The following is a 15,594-nucleotide window of genomic DNA, read 5'->3' as shown; positions in this document are numbered from 1 at the left end:
TCACAAAAAGGGATATAGATCAGTCTGTTTCAAACAGATTTGATGGAAACTGCTTACACCTGTAATTTGTCATATTAATTACTGGAATTATCATCGCAAAAGTCTGATTGTAAAATAAAAGTGCATACTGTAAAAGTGGAAATTATCGCGGTGTGGAAATTTGCGCACATTTCGCGCAACCAGAAGCTAGCGCAAAAATATAAGCATGCAAATATTTTTGCATGCCATATGTTCCAGTAGTCAACATCCTGATTTCACGGAATTAAAAACATGTGAAATTCATCTTACCCGTCCAAGCGCAAAGAATTACTCGTGCGAAAATATCCACTTTTACAGTACACGCTTTAGTACCTTAGGTATGATTCACTGTATAATGACAAAGAAAGAATATCTCATACTGTGAGACTAAAAGGCCCATTTTGGATATCAAACCTCACTGAATTCTGAGGGAATAACATCAAGAAATGATGCTTATGTCTACGGCAAGATTTTATTCTGTAGTAACTATCTCTGTTCACTCACAAATATGTGGATCCTAATCATTTATCTCAAGAAAGAAAAAAATCACAAAATACCGTGTAATATTTCTATTTCAGAGACTTCAACAGAAATATGTCAAAAGTAATGCATATAGACTCTTTTAATATAGTTACTATTGCTTTGCTAATTGCACAATTATTTTTATCATTCTAATCATTATAGTCATTGATATCATCATTAATGATTATTGCTATTAGCAATTCTATTGTATTGATCACTGTTATTGCTATTATCATTACTAATATCAAATGATATAATTATTCAAAATCATTATTTCTACCGCTAGCAGTAAGTAAAGCAGAAGTGGCCCCCCACCTGTAAACCAGGTCTCCTCGGTGAATTAGCCCCCGAAGTGACCCCAGGTCCTGCACTGTGTATTCGATGTCTCTGGACAAGCTCATCAGCTGGGGGGTCTGTCCAGTAATGGTCAGCCGTCTTCATCTTGGAGTAGTCCAGGGCACACGGTCCAACTGCAGGGTATTAGGCAAAAGCATGGGACGATGTCACACATGGACACAATACTGTATACGCCGAATATTTTGCGAAATTTTTATTTTCGCGAATTTCACGAGTCAGGTGCTATTCAAGAAATTAGACACGCAAAAATAATGACTCTTATCACGATATGAATGTGACGCACATATATACATTTCTCTGTTAAGTACAGTACTCCACAATCGTGAATTTAACCACTCGCGAAATCATCGGGAAGTCCCGATTCATGAAAATTTAGACTCACTAAATGTATGGTGTATACAGTAGATCGTTTCTGTAATGTACTGTCAAAGATCAAGCCTTTCACACGCTTTGTGATTATTAAGGGAAACTATTGAGAATAAGACATGCACAGAATTTGAATACATTACCTAAATGGTCTATTACTGTATACGCTATATATTACGTGGGGGGGTTATTTTTGCGAATTTCGCGAGTCGGGAGCTATTCGCGAAATTAACAACACGCGAAAATATTACCTTCCAAAATGAATCCCTTGCCTTGATGATACGAACATTTCAGTACTAGTATACCATGTCACGGCTTACCGAACAGACCATACTCACTGGCTAAGCTTGTTTACGTACATATAGCACGTCCACGTCTACTTACGAATACTGTAGAGAGCCAATCCATTATCGCAAGGGGACCACTCGTCAGAAATCTAGCGCGATGGACTTAACCACTTCAAAAATATCGAATTCTAACTTATTAGTTCGCAGAGTTTGGTAAGTTTTTTCATGCAGTGTATAACTAGTTTCATTCTCATTTGCTAGTAAGTTGAAAATTCACACTTTCTTTGCCGCTTCATATTTTATCTGGTCCCCCAATCGCGAATTTAACCACTCGCGAAAATGTGTGACAGCGGCAATTCGCGAAAATTTATGTACGCGAAAATTATAGCGTATACAGTATGTTACAGGGAAAAGTCCACTCTATATCAAGCTGAGATGAACAGAAAATGTGAGTCAAACAACAGAATAGTTCATATGTATTACAAGTGGATGAGTTTTCCCCTAACAGTTATGAAATTTGAACATTTTTGGCATTTTAAAAACAAATAAACTATATGATAATAACCCAAAAGTATATGTATGTCATTTATATATGACTATGATGTCATCCCCTAATGATTATCCCATTGGTTTGTGCATGAGTAAAATGGCTAATTTTCTGATCAAAAGGCCATAAGCAGAATAGATCAAGATCACAATACATCCATAAAATATTCATACAAAGTGCAGATGCCTGAAATGAATTTTTAGTTTGTCTAGCATGTTGTTATATACACATTTTATCAAAAAGATGTATTTTCAATTTAAAAAGCCATCCAATTTCGTTCAACTATATTGCAAGTTTCAATGAATGCCATGCAGACAAATATAAACAAAAATGCATATATGCTATATTGTAAATAAAATATCAACCACACTGAAAGGAATGCAGATGACACTGAATTTGATGTGACATTTTGTTTCTACTTCTGTTTACATGCAATATTTCAAAGGAAATGAAATCTAACAAAAACATGTTCATATCTTCACTAGAAAGCACAACATGCTGTGGCTCACTATGCACTGAGTAAGTATCATTAGCTGTAAGATGTAGAATAAATTCCCAATTTAAGGATTCTTGTTTAATCTCCCATTAATAGAAATGAAAATGTACTTTACTGGTCATTGCTCTAGCTAGAGCCTTCTTTCATTTATCTATTTTTTTTTTCGAGGGGGGGGGGGGTATGGCGCATTGAATATTTTGCTGCTTTCTACAGAGAGGGACTATCATTCTGATCATGAAAGACAGTGCACGTCAGTGAATTCTTCCCCAACTTCATACCTCTCCATAGTCACATATCTTACCATCAATGTCAAGATATTGAGTGCACTGAATCAAAGCTCAAATACCACCACTGACTCCATTAAAGGAAAAAGAGAAGAAAAAAAATCAAAATCAAAAACACTTCACACCAATGCCTAAAAGGTAAGATAGAGTACAACCTTCATTCAACCCTCCACTTCCCCCTCCCCATCCCCCTTTTTAGCAGGAGTACTCGTATTTGGTAAATCAAATAAATCCCTCTCTTCTTTACAATGATGTGATTCAAGACAAGTTCACATGTGGCTGTGGGCTTGGCATTTGATATTTAAAAAAAAAACTTACAATCTCAATAACAATAATTCTGGTTTGACATACAATTGGGACAGTAGTTCCCTTTTAGTTTGGTAAGCAACAACAAATAAAAAATGCTAAAAATAGGTCTTGCTACTTGCACTGTGAGCCAGATGCAGTGGCTGCCTTTCCCTCACTCACACTGTGACAAAAACACTCAGCCACCGCCAATCGTTCTTTGCGGCAGTCCCGTAGGATGCCACGATATTCCACCCACAGCTGGCCCAGTACGGTCCCTGACATCGCAACGCATCCCGAAAGCAATCAATAATATCTATCGACACAGAACAAACTGCCTGCTCTCCAAAATACGAAAAAGGGACAAACCAAAAGGGGAAAAAAATGTGGAGGGAAGATACAGGTACCACAGCCCTGAGTGTTTCTAAATGAAATCTAGTTCAGGTTTTATCCGTCCACTGCAAAGCAGATGTGGCCAACAGACATGCATTCGACACTCTGTATTTCGTGTATTGACCTTCTGAAGGACAAGAGAATGTATTTTTGTGTCACTTCCAATCTAGCTATATGGAGCAGTTTGCCTTGATTTACTAGTAGTCGGGAAAAGCTCTGAATCTACGCTGGGCATACCTGAATAAAAGCGAAGCACATATGTAATCCGAGTATCAAACCACATCCAATGGTTTTAAGGCTGTGTTTGTATTCCATGTTCAATTTTCTTCTTGTTACTTCTCAAACGGAGGGTAAAAAAAAAAGGATTTTTCATATGCTTGTAACTCAGCCAAGTCCTAAAAAGGCACATTTCTGGGGTTTCTTGATACATCCTTATACTTTTCAAGTTTAATTATTTGTTGGTAATGCATGAAGTACGGATGAATATAATCACTTTCATTTTGAGACCTCTGTTGTCCATTTATAGTTGTTTTGCTTGAGTTGCAGAATTTTTAAGTCTTATTCCTAATATCTACAAGTGATTCTTCAATTGGCACTAATCCTAGAAATTCAAGTTCCTGTTCTCAAATTAGCAGTACTTTTGTTTCTTTTTTTTTTTTTTTTGCTGTTGTTGATTTGGACAGATTAAAGTAATGTTTAGCATTGGGAGCAGTGATTTAACAAATGTTTGCCATCTGATCTTTCTCCAATATAGAACATGCAGTGAAATTCAGAAGTGCCAATTTGATGATTACAAGATAATCATTTCTGCTGCAAGAATTTCTCCTGGACACCATGACTAAGTATATAATTTGGGGAGATTCCATGGAGGAATTCTGCAAGGAAATGCATCTTTTTCATTCTCAAGCATACATTCCCAGGAAACTAAGCCCTTTCTCCCCAAATGCAGCTTTTGAAATATATCTTTCTTCTTGGGGGTTTACTGCAACTGTGACAATTTTTATTTGATGATCTTACAAGAGTATGTCCATGATGACAGCCACATCAAGTGGAATTTATACAGTACACAAATAATACTGGTAAAGAAATTGTATGAAGAAACCTGTAATGAACACCAGGTACATTCATATAAATGCCATAAATACGATAAGAAACCACATTCATGAGATACATACTCATCCAAGATCCCACATAATTGCCCTAGAACAAAAAATAATAATGATACTAATAATAAATCTGAATTCCATTCAAGAACACTTGAGATGCATCTACATAAGAAGCAAAATGCATCTACATGAGATAGCACATAATGGTTCCGAATCAGTTTTCTACGCAGCACTCATAACTTACCCAACAGAGATGCCAGAATGGGGCCATCCACCATGTCCGACATCAGACTGTCTTTCTCATAGTATTTGCTGGATTTGGAAGGTAAACGAAAAACCACTTTTAGTTCTTCAAACATGTCAGTTTGTAGCTATTCGCATCTACAACAAACACAGCTGGGTATTTTCTTCTTCTTTTTTTTCCAAAGGAAAAATTATTCCACCTCTGTTTCTACAGTTAAAAATAGGGTGCTCTTTCTTTCTAAAACTATTAATATTACATCTGATAAAATGTGTCATTTTTTTTTCACTTAAAAAAAAACTGCATTTGGTTTCAATATCATTCATTTCTGACAATATGGTTCAAATTCATGAAGGTGGTTAAAATTTAGACCATGGTTTGTGCAAATTTCTTCTTCATAAATACGCATGACAGATCGCGGACACTAATAGACATTCTGTAACAAATACACATTGATATGCACGTGTAAAAGGTATGCCTATTCCATGCTTATATTAGTCCCATGGACTGAATTTAAACCAAGGTCTAGATTTAAACCAACTTTGTGATTTCAGGTCTATGTTTCTAATCTATTGTGATGCTTAGGGGCAAAAGTCAGTTGACATTGGTCAAAGGTCATAGAAAGCAAATATATTTCCAAAGACAGTCAATTAGTTATTTGTACCTACACTTAATAAACTTATAATTGCCTGAACCAGAGTCTGATCAGAGACACACATGCTCAGTCCCTTACCTGCCATTCTGTGAAACGTAGTCGCAGATTTTGGCGAGACGCTTCTCGAAAAGCGCCACCCGTATCCACAGGTGTCTCTGCTGCAGCGCTGCCCGGATGTTCTGTTGAGATGTTGTGCCCGGGGACTCCCCGTTTGTATGTTTTCTGTTGAGAAAAAGCAAAAACAAAAACACAGACTTCAAAGACTTGAGACTAAACATCATACATGATGATACACTGTTCCTTTCATACAAGGAATTCTCAATGAGTCCTTCAAAGTGCTAAGAGTCAAATGTTATTTTTTTTGGTAACCCAAGGACCAGTGTGAAAAAAAAAAATGATTCAACAAAATGGCAGATTTCTCTTTCGTACCCCAGGGTACCAAAAACCGCATCAGCTCACTATTTGTGCGGCAATCTGGGTTTTTTTTTTTTGCTCATTTCTTGCAATGTGATTTCTTCAAGAAATCAAGGAAGAAGAAATATTCTACCCCACTGCATTTTGTCTACATGTACTTAGGTTTATGACAGTAAAATATCAATGGTTTTGAAAATTAAAAACACATGAAATTTAGCACACTCAATTGAACATTAAAAGAAAAATCATGTGAAAAATGTTTTCTTTGAATGAGAGGCTGTACGCTTTATCAAGTATATTTGCTATATGCAGAGTAACCCCAGGTCTAGGTCTGAGAAATGTCTTATTCATCCATTTTTATGACAAAATTATTGACCTTGTCCATTATACATACTACATCACACAAAAACAATACATTAGAAAAAATGATATATTTGTGTTTTTCTTTCTTTTTTAACGACAGTCAAGCTTGGTACTGGACCAAGATGGTATTTAGTATTAAGAGAATATCTTGACATAAAACAAAAGTAAATGTATTCTTGAGATTCTAGCTGTTTGCAAAATATAGATTGCGATGTCATTGACATGCTTGTTATTGGTGTGCCATTTCACTTCTCCTATTCTACACTTTGTATGGGAGAAAGCACCACTTCGATGCTGATACCAATCCGGAGTGAGGAATTTGCCGATCCATAGAGCGTAAGAGAATCCTTGAAGCTGCATGCACGGGAGCACAAGTATGATCTTTCAAAAGATAATTCGGAGACTTCTCACCCAGATTTCCCCATAGAGATTGAGGGATGGCGATTTCACAGAATGTGTATTTATTGCAAATATATTTCCTCGGTGTTCTCTTCTCCTTTCTCTCTCCCTATCTCTCATTTTCTTTTCTCATCCCTCTTTATCTCTCACTCTGTTTATCTTTCTCTCCTTCACTCCTTCTATTTCTCTGCTGTCATCTCTATCTCTCTCTCTGTTTATCTTTCTCTATTTTTTTGTTATATTTCTCTCTATCTCTGCTCTTATCTCTCCCTCTGTATCTCTCTCTCTTTATATATATATATGTTTATCTTTCTCTCTTTTAATCCTTCTATTTCTCTCTTTCTCTGCTCTCAATTCTCTCACTCTCTCTCTCTCTCCTTATAATATATATATATATATATATATATATATATATATATATATTTATAAAACCCTCTCCCCATCTCTCACTTTCTTGTCTCTTTCTCATCCCTCTTTATACATATCTCTCTCTGTTTATCTTTCTCTCTTTCCCAATCTATCTATCTCTTTGTTTAGTTCTCCGGGTCATCAGTCTCTTGATGTACCCTGTTTCCATTCGCTGCTGAAAACATACTTGGATTTCCATGTAAATTACATCTTACAGCCTGGAGACAAGTCTGTGCATTTATTTCCTGGGCTCTGTCTGAAACACGATTACGAACAGCAAGTAGGTCTCTGTAAATCAATTGCGTCCAACCGAGACGAAAATTGATTTTTTTTTTCCTTTGCCCCAAACTTCCTGCCATCACGTATCTTTCTCCTCTAACCAAAATATTTGGACAAGAGATTTTTGCATGTTTAAGAGTCAATTCTGGATCCAATGAGAGCATGCAGCCTAACTTGCCTCAAGCGATCTTCTACCATTATTAATTTACAAGCAACAAATAAAATCTGACATTTTGCAGCGATGAATGTGGTAAAAGTATGATACTCACTGCATTGTCTTTCTGCTACGTCCAAGGCAAAAGTTTGCTTTTTCAACTTTGATGTTACATGATCACATAAATGCAATGCACATTATCGTGCACACCTGGGTTCAATTCTTTTCTCTTTTTTCCTGTGCATGCATTTGTGTCATGTCATTATTTGTGCAATATTTAAGCCATTTACTAAGTATAAGTGATATGCTTGGATCTTAGCATGCACTGTGACTTAATCCTTCAAGTGCCAGAAAACCACGTTTACATGTTTTATTTTGGTTTTATTTGGTGCTAAATCATTGAATGATAAGCGGATCATTTGATAAATCCTTGATTCTCATTGGTTAAAGGGGCAGTCATTAGTTTTTGCTATATTGCCCTGCAGTCAGCAAGCAGCTTTTGAAGATGGGTGTAAGTATATCTTGCACACATATCTTTATTTGCACATTGTGAAATTACACCTTACATAACTTCTCTGCCAAGTAGCACGGCAACTTTATGTCAATGCCTTAATTTAGCATAAGATAATTTAAATCAAGTGGGATGCAGTATATAAAACAAATATCAACTGCTTCTTTGGGGGTAATGTTTAAACTATTTGACCTTGGTGACTTCTCAACAGTGCTATGCCCCTCCACTCATCTCAAGACATAGCACTGTTGACAAGGATGCCAGTTAAAATGAAAGAAAGGACCTGAAAACTCATTTACAAGAAGTCAGCTTGTATGTAAAAGGGCCCAAAATATGATTTTGCCAGGGGCTGAATTCAGGCTTTTGCATGAAAAATGGTATCCCTGTGTTGAGATATCACCTCTGGACAAATCGTTTTAATCATGTCCCTCGAAGCAGTCAATATTTGTATACGATTCACTGTTGGTGAGTCATATGGCAGATTTGAATTTTTTTTTTCTTCATTTGAGCCCATTTTTTGTAAATGTATAATATAATTTGTTCAGTTTGGAAAATTCTAAAAAGACTCTTAACTCCTGAGTTTATAAAAGATTGTTGAATTGGCAATACATTTAAGAAGATTAAAGTTCTTCTTTTTTTCTCAAATTGGCAACTTTGGTAGATTTCTTCTTTTTTTTAAATTCTGCTTTAATTTAGATTTAATGAATTTTTAGCCAGTACCATGTCACTTTCCACCAGTAAAATGAATGCAGTGAAAGCACAGAGGTGCCAATCTGAAGAATACAATATGATAATTTCTACAGCAAAATTCCTACAGGAGTAGATCATTGATAAACATGATAACATCTTTGATTTAAATTGTGCATGATTCGATATGATACAGATAAACAACACCTCTGGCTCTTCCATGCTGTCTATATCTAGCACTCACTATCCCATACTTCCTAACCCTTAAATCAATGTACATTTATGATGCCACCCTTGATATGCTATACCATTGTTATTCTCCAATCAAGTTCTACCAGTTGATGATTCAGTAATTAATATCTATAACATTCCTATGAACAGCTACAAGTGAGTTTTGATTTTACATTACTAAAGTACATCTACTGCAACACAGATTACACTTATATTTTTTTCCCCGCCACGGTTTCTATGAAGATATGCCCACATTTTGTTTCCACGGTGTACACCAGGTCTTTTTACAAAGAATTGCAAATGACTTGATACAACGCTACCTCATTCACCCTCGCTGATTATCAAATATTCATGCACTCCAGGCACTAATGCCACCATATCTTGACTGACAGCAACTCAACGAAGTGACATGGAGTGCAAAGACATTGTTCTGAAGGGCTACCAGTAATACTCACGGCACAATTGACCTTCACGCTTCACACTATATTATGAATCGCAGGAGAAAGTGGGTGATTGTGCACTGAACACGCCTGTAAATCACAGATAGTATAGCGCTTCTCTCCCATGCAACATAAATTCTTTATCGGACTTCTCCCATCAAATATGGCGTATCCCAGACACTGACTCTGTGATGTCGCATTAAGGACACCTTCCTCTGGTCAAAAATTCATGACAGCTGTCAAAAACTGCATCGCGAGAACTGTCAATCTATTGTCCTGTCAATTGATGTCACTTCTTTCTTTTTTTCTTAATCTTCCCAACAGCGAAGGAAAAGAATAAACATCTATCTTCTTTTCCACCTTCTCCCCCGCTTCCTCACTCACTCCTCCACTCATTTTTCCTCACTCATTTTTCAAAAGAAAAAAAAAAACTCACTCTCATTATTACTTCTCTTTCCCTTTCCCTTCCCCCTCCCCATCCCCCCCCCCCCTCCCCGGCATCTCTTTGTCCTTCCTCCTATTTTACTTTAACCCATTCCCTGCAAAGACTCTAAATTTTTCATTAACTTGCCCAGAACCTACCAGGTTTCAATAAGCAAAGGGTTAAAAGCAGATATTTTCTTTCCTCTAGAAATAACATAGAAATAACAATTTTCATTGTACCTATCACCAAGAAAGCACATATCTATTTTGAATGACACACCTCCTTTCTAATCTTAATTTCTCCTTTCCAAAACTCCTCTACATCTGATTTTTCAATTCTACTCTCACTGGGGTTCATCCTCGCTCCCATTTTCATCAAAAAAAAAAAAGATGCCATCCACCTGCAGATAAGACTGAAAATTAGACCGGACACACACGGGAGTCCACGCCCACATAACCTATACATCTCAATGAGATGGTGCTCTAGGGCGACATTCCTCCCATGTAACTATTCATCACACTCCAAAGCGTGCCCCAAGATCATCATTCAATCTTCAGAAGTAGGGAGAATAGGAGAGAGACAGAGACAGAGACATGGAGAGAGGGAGAGAGGAGAGAGAGGGGGGTACTGAGAGACCCTCTGAGGCACTTGAAGTTGGCATAATGTATGCGTGGGATAACTGATGCCCAATCTCTTGGTATTACCAAACTACCCATACCACCTGCTCTCATCACTTCAAACCACCCCCCCCCCCCCACCCCAGCCTCATTTGCACAGACTGACATAGGGATGGGAGTCATGTGCTGCTGTTCTGTTTGGTCATGGCCAAAGATAGTAGAGATAACAAGATACGAAGGCGCGTGATAAAAATGGAAACAAAATGGCTACCCTACATGACGATACAAAAGAGAGCTAAGTACAAACTTAATTACACACCTATAAACATCATTCATTTCCAAAGGTCGTGATATTTTCATTATCCTAAAAAGATTTAAAAATCATAGTCGTAGCTTTTTTTCGATTAAAGGGACTATTTTGAAGAACGAGATTTGAAAGTAATAAGGATTATTTCGTGGAGGTAAAAATTTGGCAACAACAAGGTCTCACAATCAAAGACGCTTGATAAACAACAACATCTTCAAAGACAAACGCGTCTCAGGCAAAGACGCACATCCTGAGACGCGCTGTCTTTGAAGTTAACTGAGTGGTCTCACATAATGTGCGTAATACGCATGAGGATCACGTGCTGTCCATTTGTTTTGTACAGGATTTGCGCGCACTTTCCAGTCTTATCAGTTATCGTCTTTGGTCATGGCTCATTGTTCAGTGTCATTTAACCCATTGAGGACCAGCTGATTTTGCTACAACACACATTTCCCATAGATACCTGCCCAAGTATACTTGGGATTAGTCTTTAACAGGTTAAAGGAGCTTTACAGACAATTTATATAATTTCACCATGCTGTATATGAATCAGTGGTACCACATATAGTTTTGTGGAATTTATTGTGATCCTTAACAGATAAACCAATACTCTGAAAACCCCAAAACAACAAACAATACACTTAACTAAACCTAAACAAAGATGATGACATAAGAGGCTCATGTATTCCAGTCCAATACCACTTGCTTAACAAGTTTACCTGTGTAGAATTTACGCACACTTTCTTCTTTGTTCTTTCTTTCTTGAGAGCATCCATTCATGCATTCTTATGTGATGCTGCCATGTCACCATCCTCATTCATTGTGAATTTTGAAAACATTCTTATTCCTCATCTAAATCACTCACTATAAATTCTGAAACTCTGTACTCAGTATAACCAATAGATTTCTATTGTCTAAAAATCACCTGGAGGTTTCCTTTAACCAATTGAGGACAGACTGATTTTGCTATAACATGCATTTCCCACAGACACATGCCCAAGTGTGCTCCGGACTTGTCCTCAAGGGGTTAAGTGCAGAGATACCCATGCTCCCCTCATTGATGTCATCCTCTACATCGTGCTTGAAGGGGAAATTGGAAAGGTTTTTCCCCACAGTATAGAGTACCGAAGTGTGACGTCATGGCCATTCATCGCCATGGAAACTGGTTTTAAACAACCTCACGTACCCCGGACACACGTATCTGTGAGCACAGCAGTTGCTAACCATGCTGGTACTGTGTTCCAACCCACTGCTCCAAGCCTTGAGTAAAAGATATCTTGATTGAAAACCAGCCCTAGGCTAAACACAAGACTTTTGACATCATCACTTCCGGTGCACTGTCGGAGTAACATCCTGATCGGCACATAAAAAAAAATTCAGGTACAGTATTTCCACTGTTCAACTAGAGGATTTATGACAAGCTTTAGTATCACAGCAAGATACCCCTATTTTCTATCTACCATTATCAGTTGAACTGTTGGGTTTTTTTAAAACACAAAACCACCCTCTTCCCTTCTGACAAATGTGAAAAATATGTTAAGCTCGACTCATCCCTCTGTCTCACTATCTGTCTCTTTGTCCGTCTATTAGTCTGTCTGTCTGTCTTCCCTTTTTTTGTCTCCCTCCAGTTTTTATATCTTATTATCTTTATTCTGAATACTCCAAGGATAAAACTGAGAAAATGCAAGGAATAGTTTCCCCATCTCATTTTCACACAAAACCACCCTCTTCCCCTCTGATGAATGTGAAAAATATGTTAAGCTGGGCTCACATCCCTCTGTCTTCATATCTGTCTCTTTGCCTGTTTGTTAGTCTGTCTGTCTGTCTGTCTGCCTGTCTGCTGTTGTTTTTTTCTCTCTCTGGTTCTTATACCCTATTATCTCACTCCGAATACTCACAAAGATAAAACTGAGCAAATGCAAGGAATAGTTTCCCTTTTCATTATCATAAAATGGACGGCAATCTGATCTCTGATTTGACACATGATAAGCAGCCTGATATCTTTCTTAACATGACCAAAAAAACCAAAAAAAAAAATGTTCTACTAGCATTAAAGGGGATGGCTAGTACCTGATCAGTGGGAATCAGTGAGAATGCTGGGGATGATTGTTCCAATCCTTGTGGAATTCATTTAAGAGTACATTATATATCTATTGTTGTGTGAAAATTATTTGCTTCAGAATGGTCTCATATTCAAGTAATTGTGCAGTTCAACATTTCCAGGTAGCATGCCTGTACAGTGACGGGGCGATCGTTAACAGCCCGTTAACATTAAACTTTACATTACTTGAATATGAGACCATTCTGAAGCAAATAATTTTCACACAACAATAGATATATAATGTACTCTTAAATGAATCCCACAAGGATTTGAACAATCATCCCCCAGAATTCCCACTGATTCCCACTGATCGGTTACTAGCCATCCCCTTTAACAGGAAATGAACTCTGTTGCCTCCTTCACAAAGACTGCAAAACATAATCTGGAGTTAAAACAAGGCAGTAAAAAAGAGGAACTGAAAAAAAAAAAGATATATAACTAAGAAGTAGAAGAGAAGTAAAATACAGTAGAAGACACTTTTAGGTTACCTAATAAGATTGCATGACATAAATTTAACATTTTTTACTTTATTTGTGTTATGAACATACTCCTGTATTGAAATCTGACATCGGCTACATGATGAAAGATGAAGGGATATCATAAATGTTTCTGCTGCAAAATATGCAGCAATTCTATTAGTGAAGTGAAGAGGTTGAAGTTATTTCAATTACAAATACTTAGTACTATGATTTTGTTGTCACCGGTGTTACTTCGTCCACATGACAAATGAAAACCTCGAACTGTTTTATTGTTATCTAAATTGTTGTTATTACTGTTTTCATTGCCTTAAAAAACACGTTATTTCAGGTCACGATCAGGGTTGCGACCCACATTTTGAAAGATGTGTAGAGTGAACTGAAATAATGTGTTATTTCGTGCGATTTGTGTTGCGATCCAAATCACAATGATTAGTGTGAATTTTTGCAATAAGATATGAAAATGTAGTGTGCACGGTGATCCCAACAAATCCGGAAATTTTATATCCCACAATGCATTGCATGAGCGCTTCTTGCTATGTTTACCAGCTTTGGCACACCGTGGTATTGAATTGGCATTATGAAGTAGCAAGCATACCATTATTCATGTACATGCGCACATCAGCTCTTCGCAAATGATGGCGACCAAAGTTTCTCAATTCCTTACAATGAGCACGATGAATCAAAAAGACATGACCATGTCTGCATCCCAAATTTTGACATTTTTACACAATGAGAACATACCTGTTGTTTGAATAGACCCTCCTAATACCTGTTGTTTGAATAGACCCTCCTAAGGAAGAAGATATTCATGAAACGAAATGGGGCTTACTTGTTGGCCTCCAGCCGAGCCTCAATTTCCTGGACCTTCTGCAGGACCTCCTGGGCGTGAGAGTAAGTCTTGGAGAGCTGCTTGAGGAGGGAGTAGGTGGTGTTGTTGCCCTTGAAGAGGCCGACCGCCCTTCGCTTCAGACCCTGGGACAAGCAGGCCTCCACAGCAGCTAGAAATCAGAGAAGCCGAGACGGATAACCGTGTTTAGTATTTGGCACTTACGACAATTACAAAGTCAATACTTTCACTGTTGTGATATACGGAAAGTCTGTATAAATGGATGATAAAACTGTGACACAGCAAGTACCATGTAATTCAATACAAACCCTTTGCAAAGCCAATAAGAGCATATTTATGACATTTGCTACAAACATTTTTCACCAGTGTCAAAATGAAATTTAGATAAAAGATAACGAGAGACTGGACCAAGATTGAAAAAATTAAAAAAAACTCTTGTCATGGCTATTACTACTTATCCCTTTTACCACTTATCTAAGAGTGCATGAAAAGCCAGACTTTTCTTACAAGTCAATTTTAGACATTGTGTACACACTGGATATTACACAGAGCAGCCTCTGTTAATTCTACATCTTAGTTAGATGTGTAATTTGGGTTCTTTTTTTATGGACCGGCAACAATACAGAATCTAACAGGAAATGCCTTATAAATTACCATAAAAGCATTTCTTCCTGCAAATCATGGGATTTCTAACAGAATTATATGCTTGCATATAGGTGCTACCCCCCCCCCCCCAAAAAAAAAAGAATTTTTCCTGCATACTGAATCACGCAGTAGGATCAATAACTTAGTTAGGGACTTTCCCTTTGTGAAAACATAAAGGGAAAGTCCCTCACTGAAATTCAGCAATGACTTGTATGCATAACAGCTCAACAAATGATGTTTTCATGGTACAATGTATGTCTTGCTCACCATGAAATACATATCTACTACATAATTCATCCAGTTGTAGAGGGTAGGATGCCTGGGTCTACTTCTGTTCCTACCACCTGTTCTGCCCACACCACATCCCTCCTCTGTTGTCACAGTCCTTCCTGATAAATCACCTATCTATTTTTGTATTCAGCATTCCTCCCAGGGCCCCCCTAGCCCTCAATTTCAACTGTTCAGAGTTGCATGGTCTTAATGTGTGAGCCATTTCTGCTGATATTCCTACGGACAGACTCCAGATCAGATAATGCTAGCAGTTATAACTGTCAATATCTAATACCATCACTATTAAATTCATTAAATCAATTCCTTTAGTTTAAAGTCTTACTGTATGAGCTATATCTACTGATTATCTTTCAGACCCACACAGGTACGAGGCCTACAGTTGGTTTCATATCAGATAATGCTTATCAAATCAAACCACGCTTGTTATATTTCTAGACCTG

General features: G+C 37.4%; 1 protein-coding gene across 1 annotated transcript in view; it reads right to left on the bottom strand.

Annotated features, from left to right (window-relative positions):
* Positions 1-15,594, bottom strand: part of LOC139711430 (small G protein signaling modulator 1-like) — a 133,161-nt gene that overhangs the window by 56,849 nt on the left and 60,718 nt on the right. Inside the window, exons 4-7 of the mRNA XM_071623313.1 lie at positions 14,201-14,369; positions 5,636-5,779; positions 4,906-4,973; positions 856-1,010 (exon numbers count right to left, since the gene is read on the bottom strand). Of these exons, the coding sequence (XP_071479414.1) occupies positions 856-1,010; positions 4,906-4,973; positions 5,636-5,779; positions 14,201-14,369 (536 nt within the window). The remainder of the gene's footprint in view (positions 1-855; positions 1,011-4,905; positions 4,974-5,635; positions 5,780-14,200; positions 14,370-15,594) is intronic.

Source organism: Diadema antillarum, unplaced genomic scaffold, assembly GCF_040938485.1.
Source record: "Diadema antillarum isolate AM-2024a unplaced genomic scaffold, OU_Dant_1.0 seq00001659_RagTag, whole genome shotgun sequence".
Classification (NCBI taxonomy): Eukaryota; Metazoa; Echinodermata; class Echinoidea; order Diadematoida; family Diadematidae; genus Diadema; species Diadema antillarum.
This window is presented reverse-complemented; position numbering and strand designations above follow the sequence as displayed.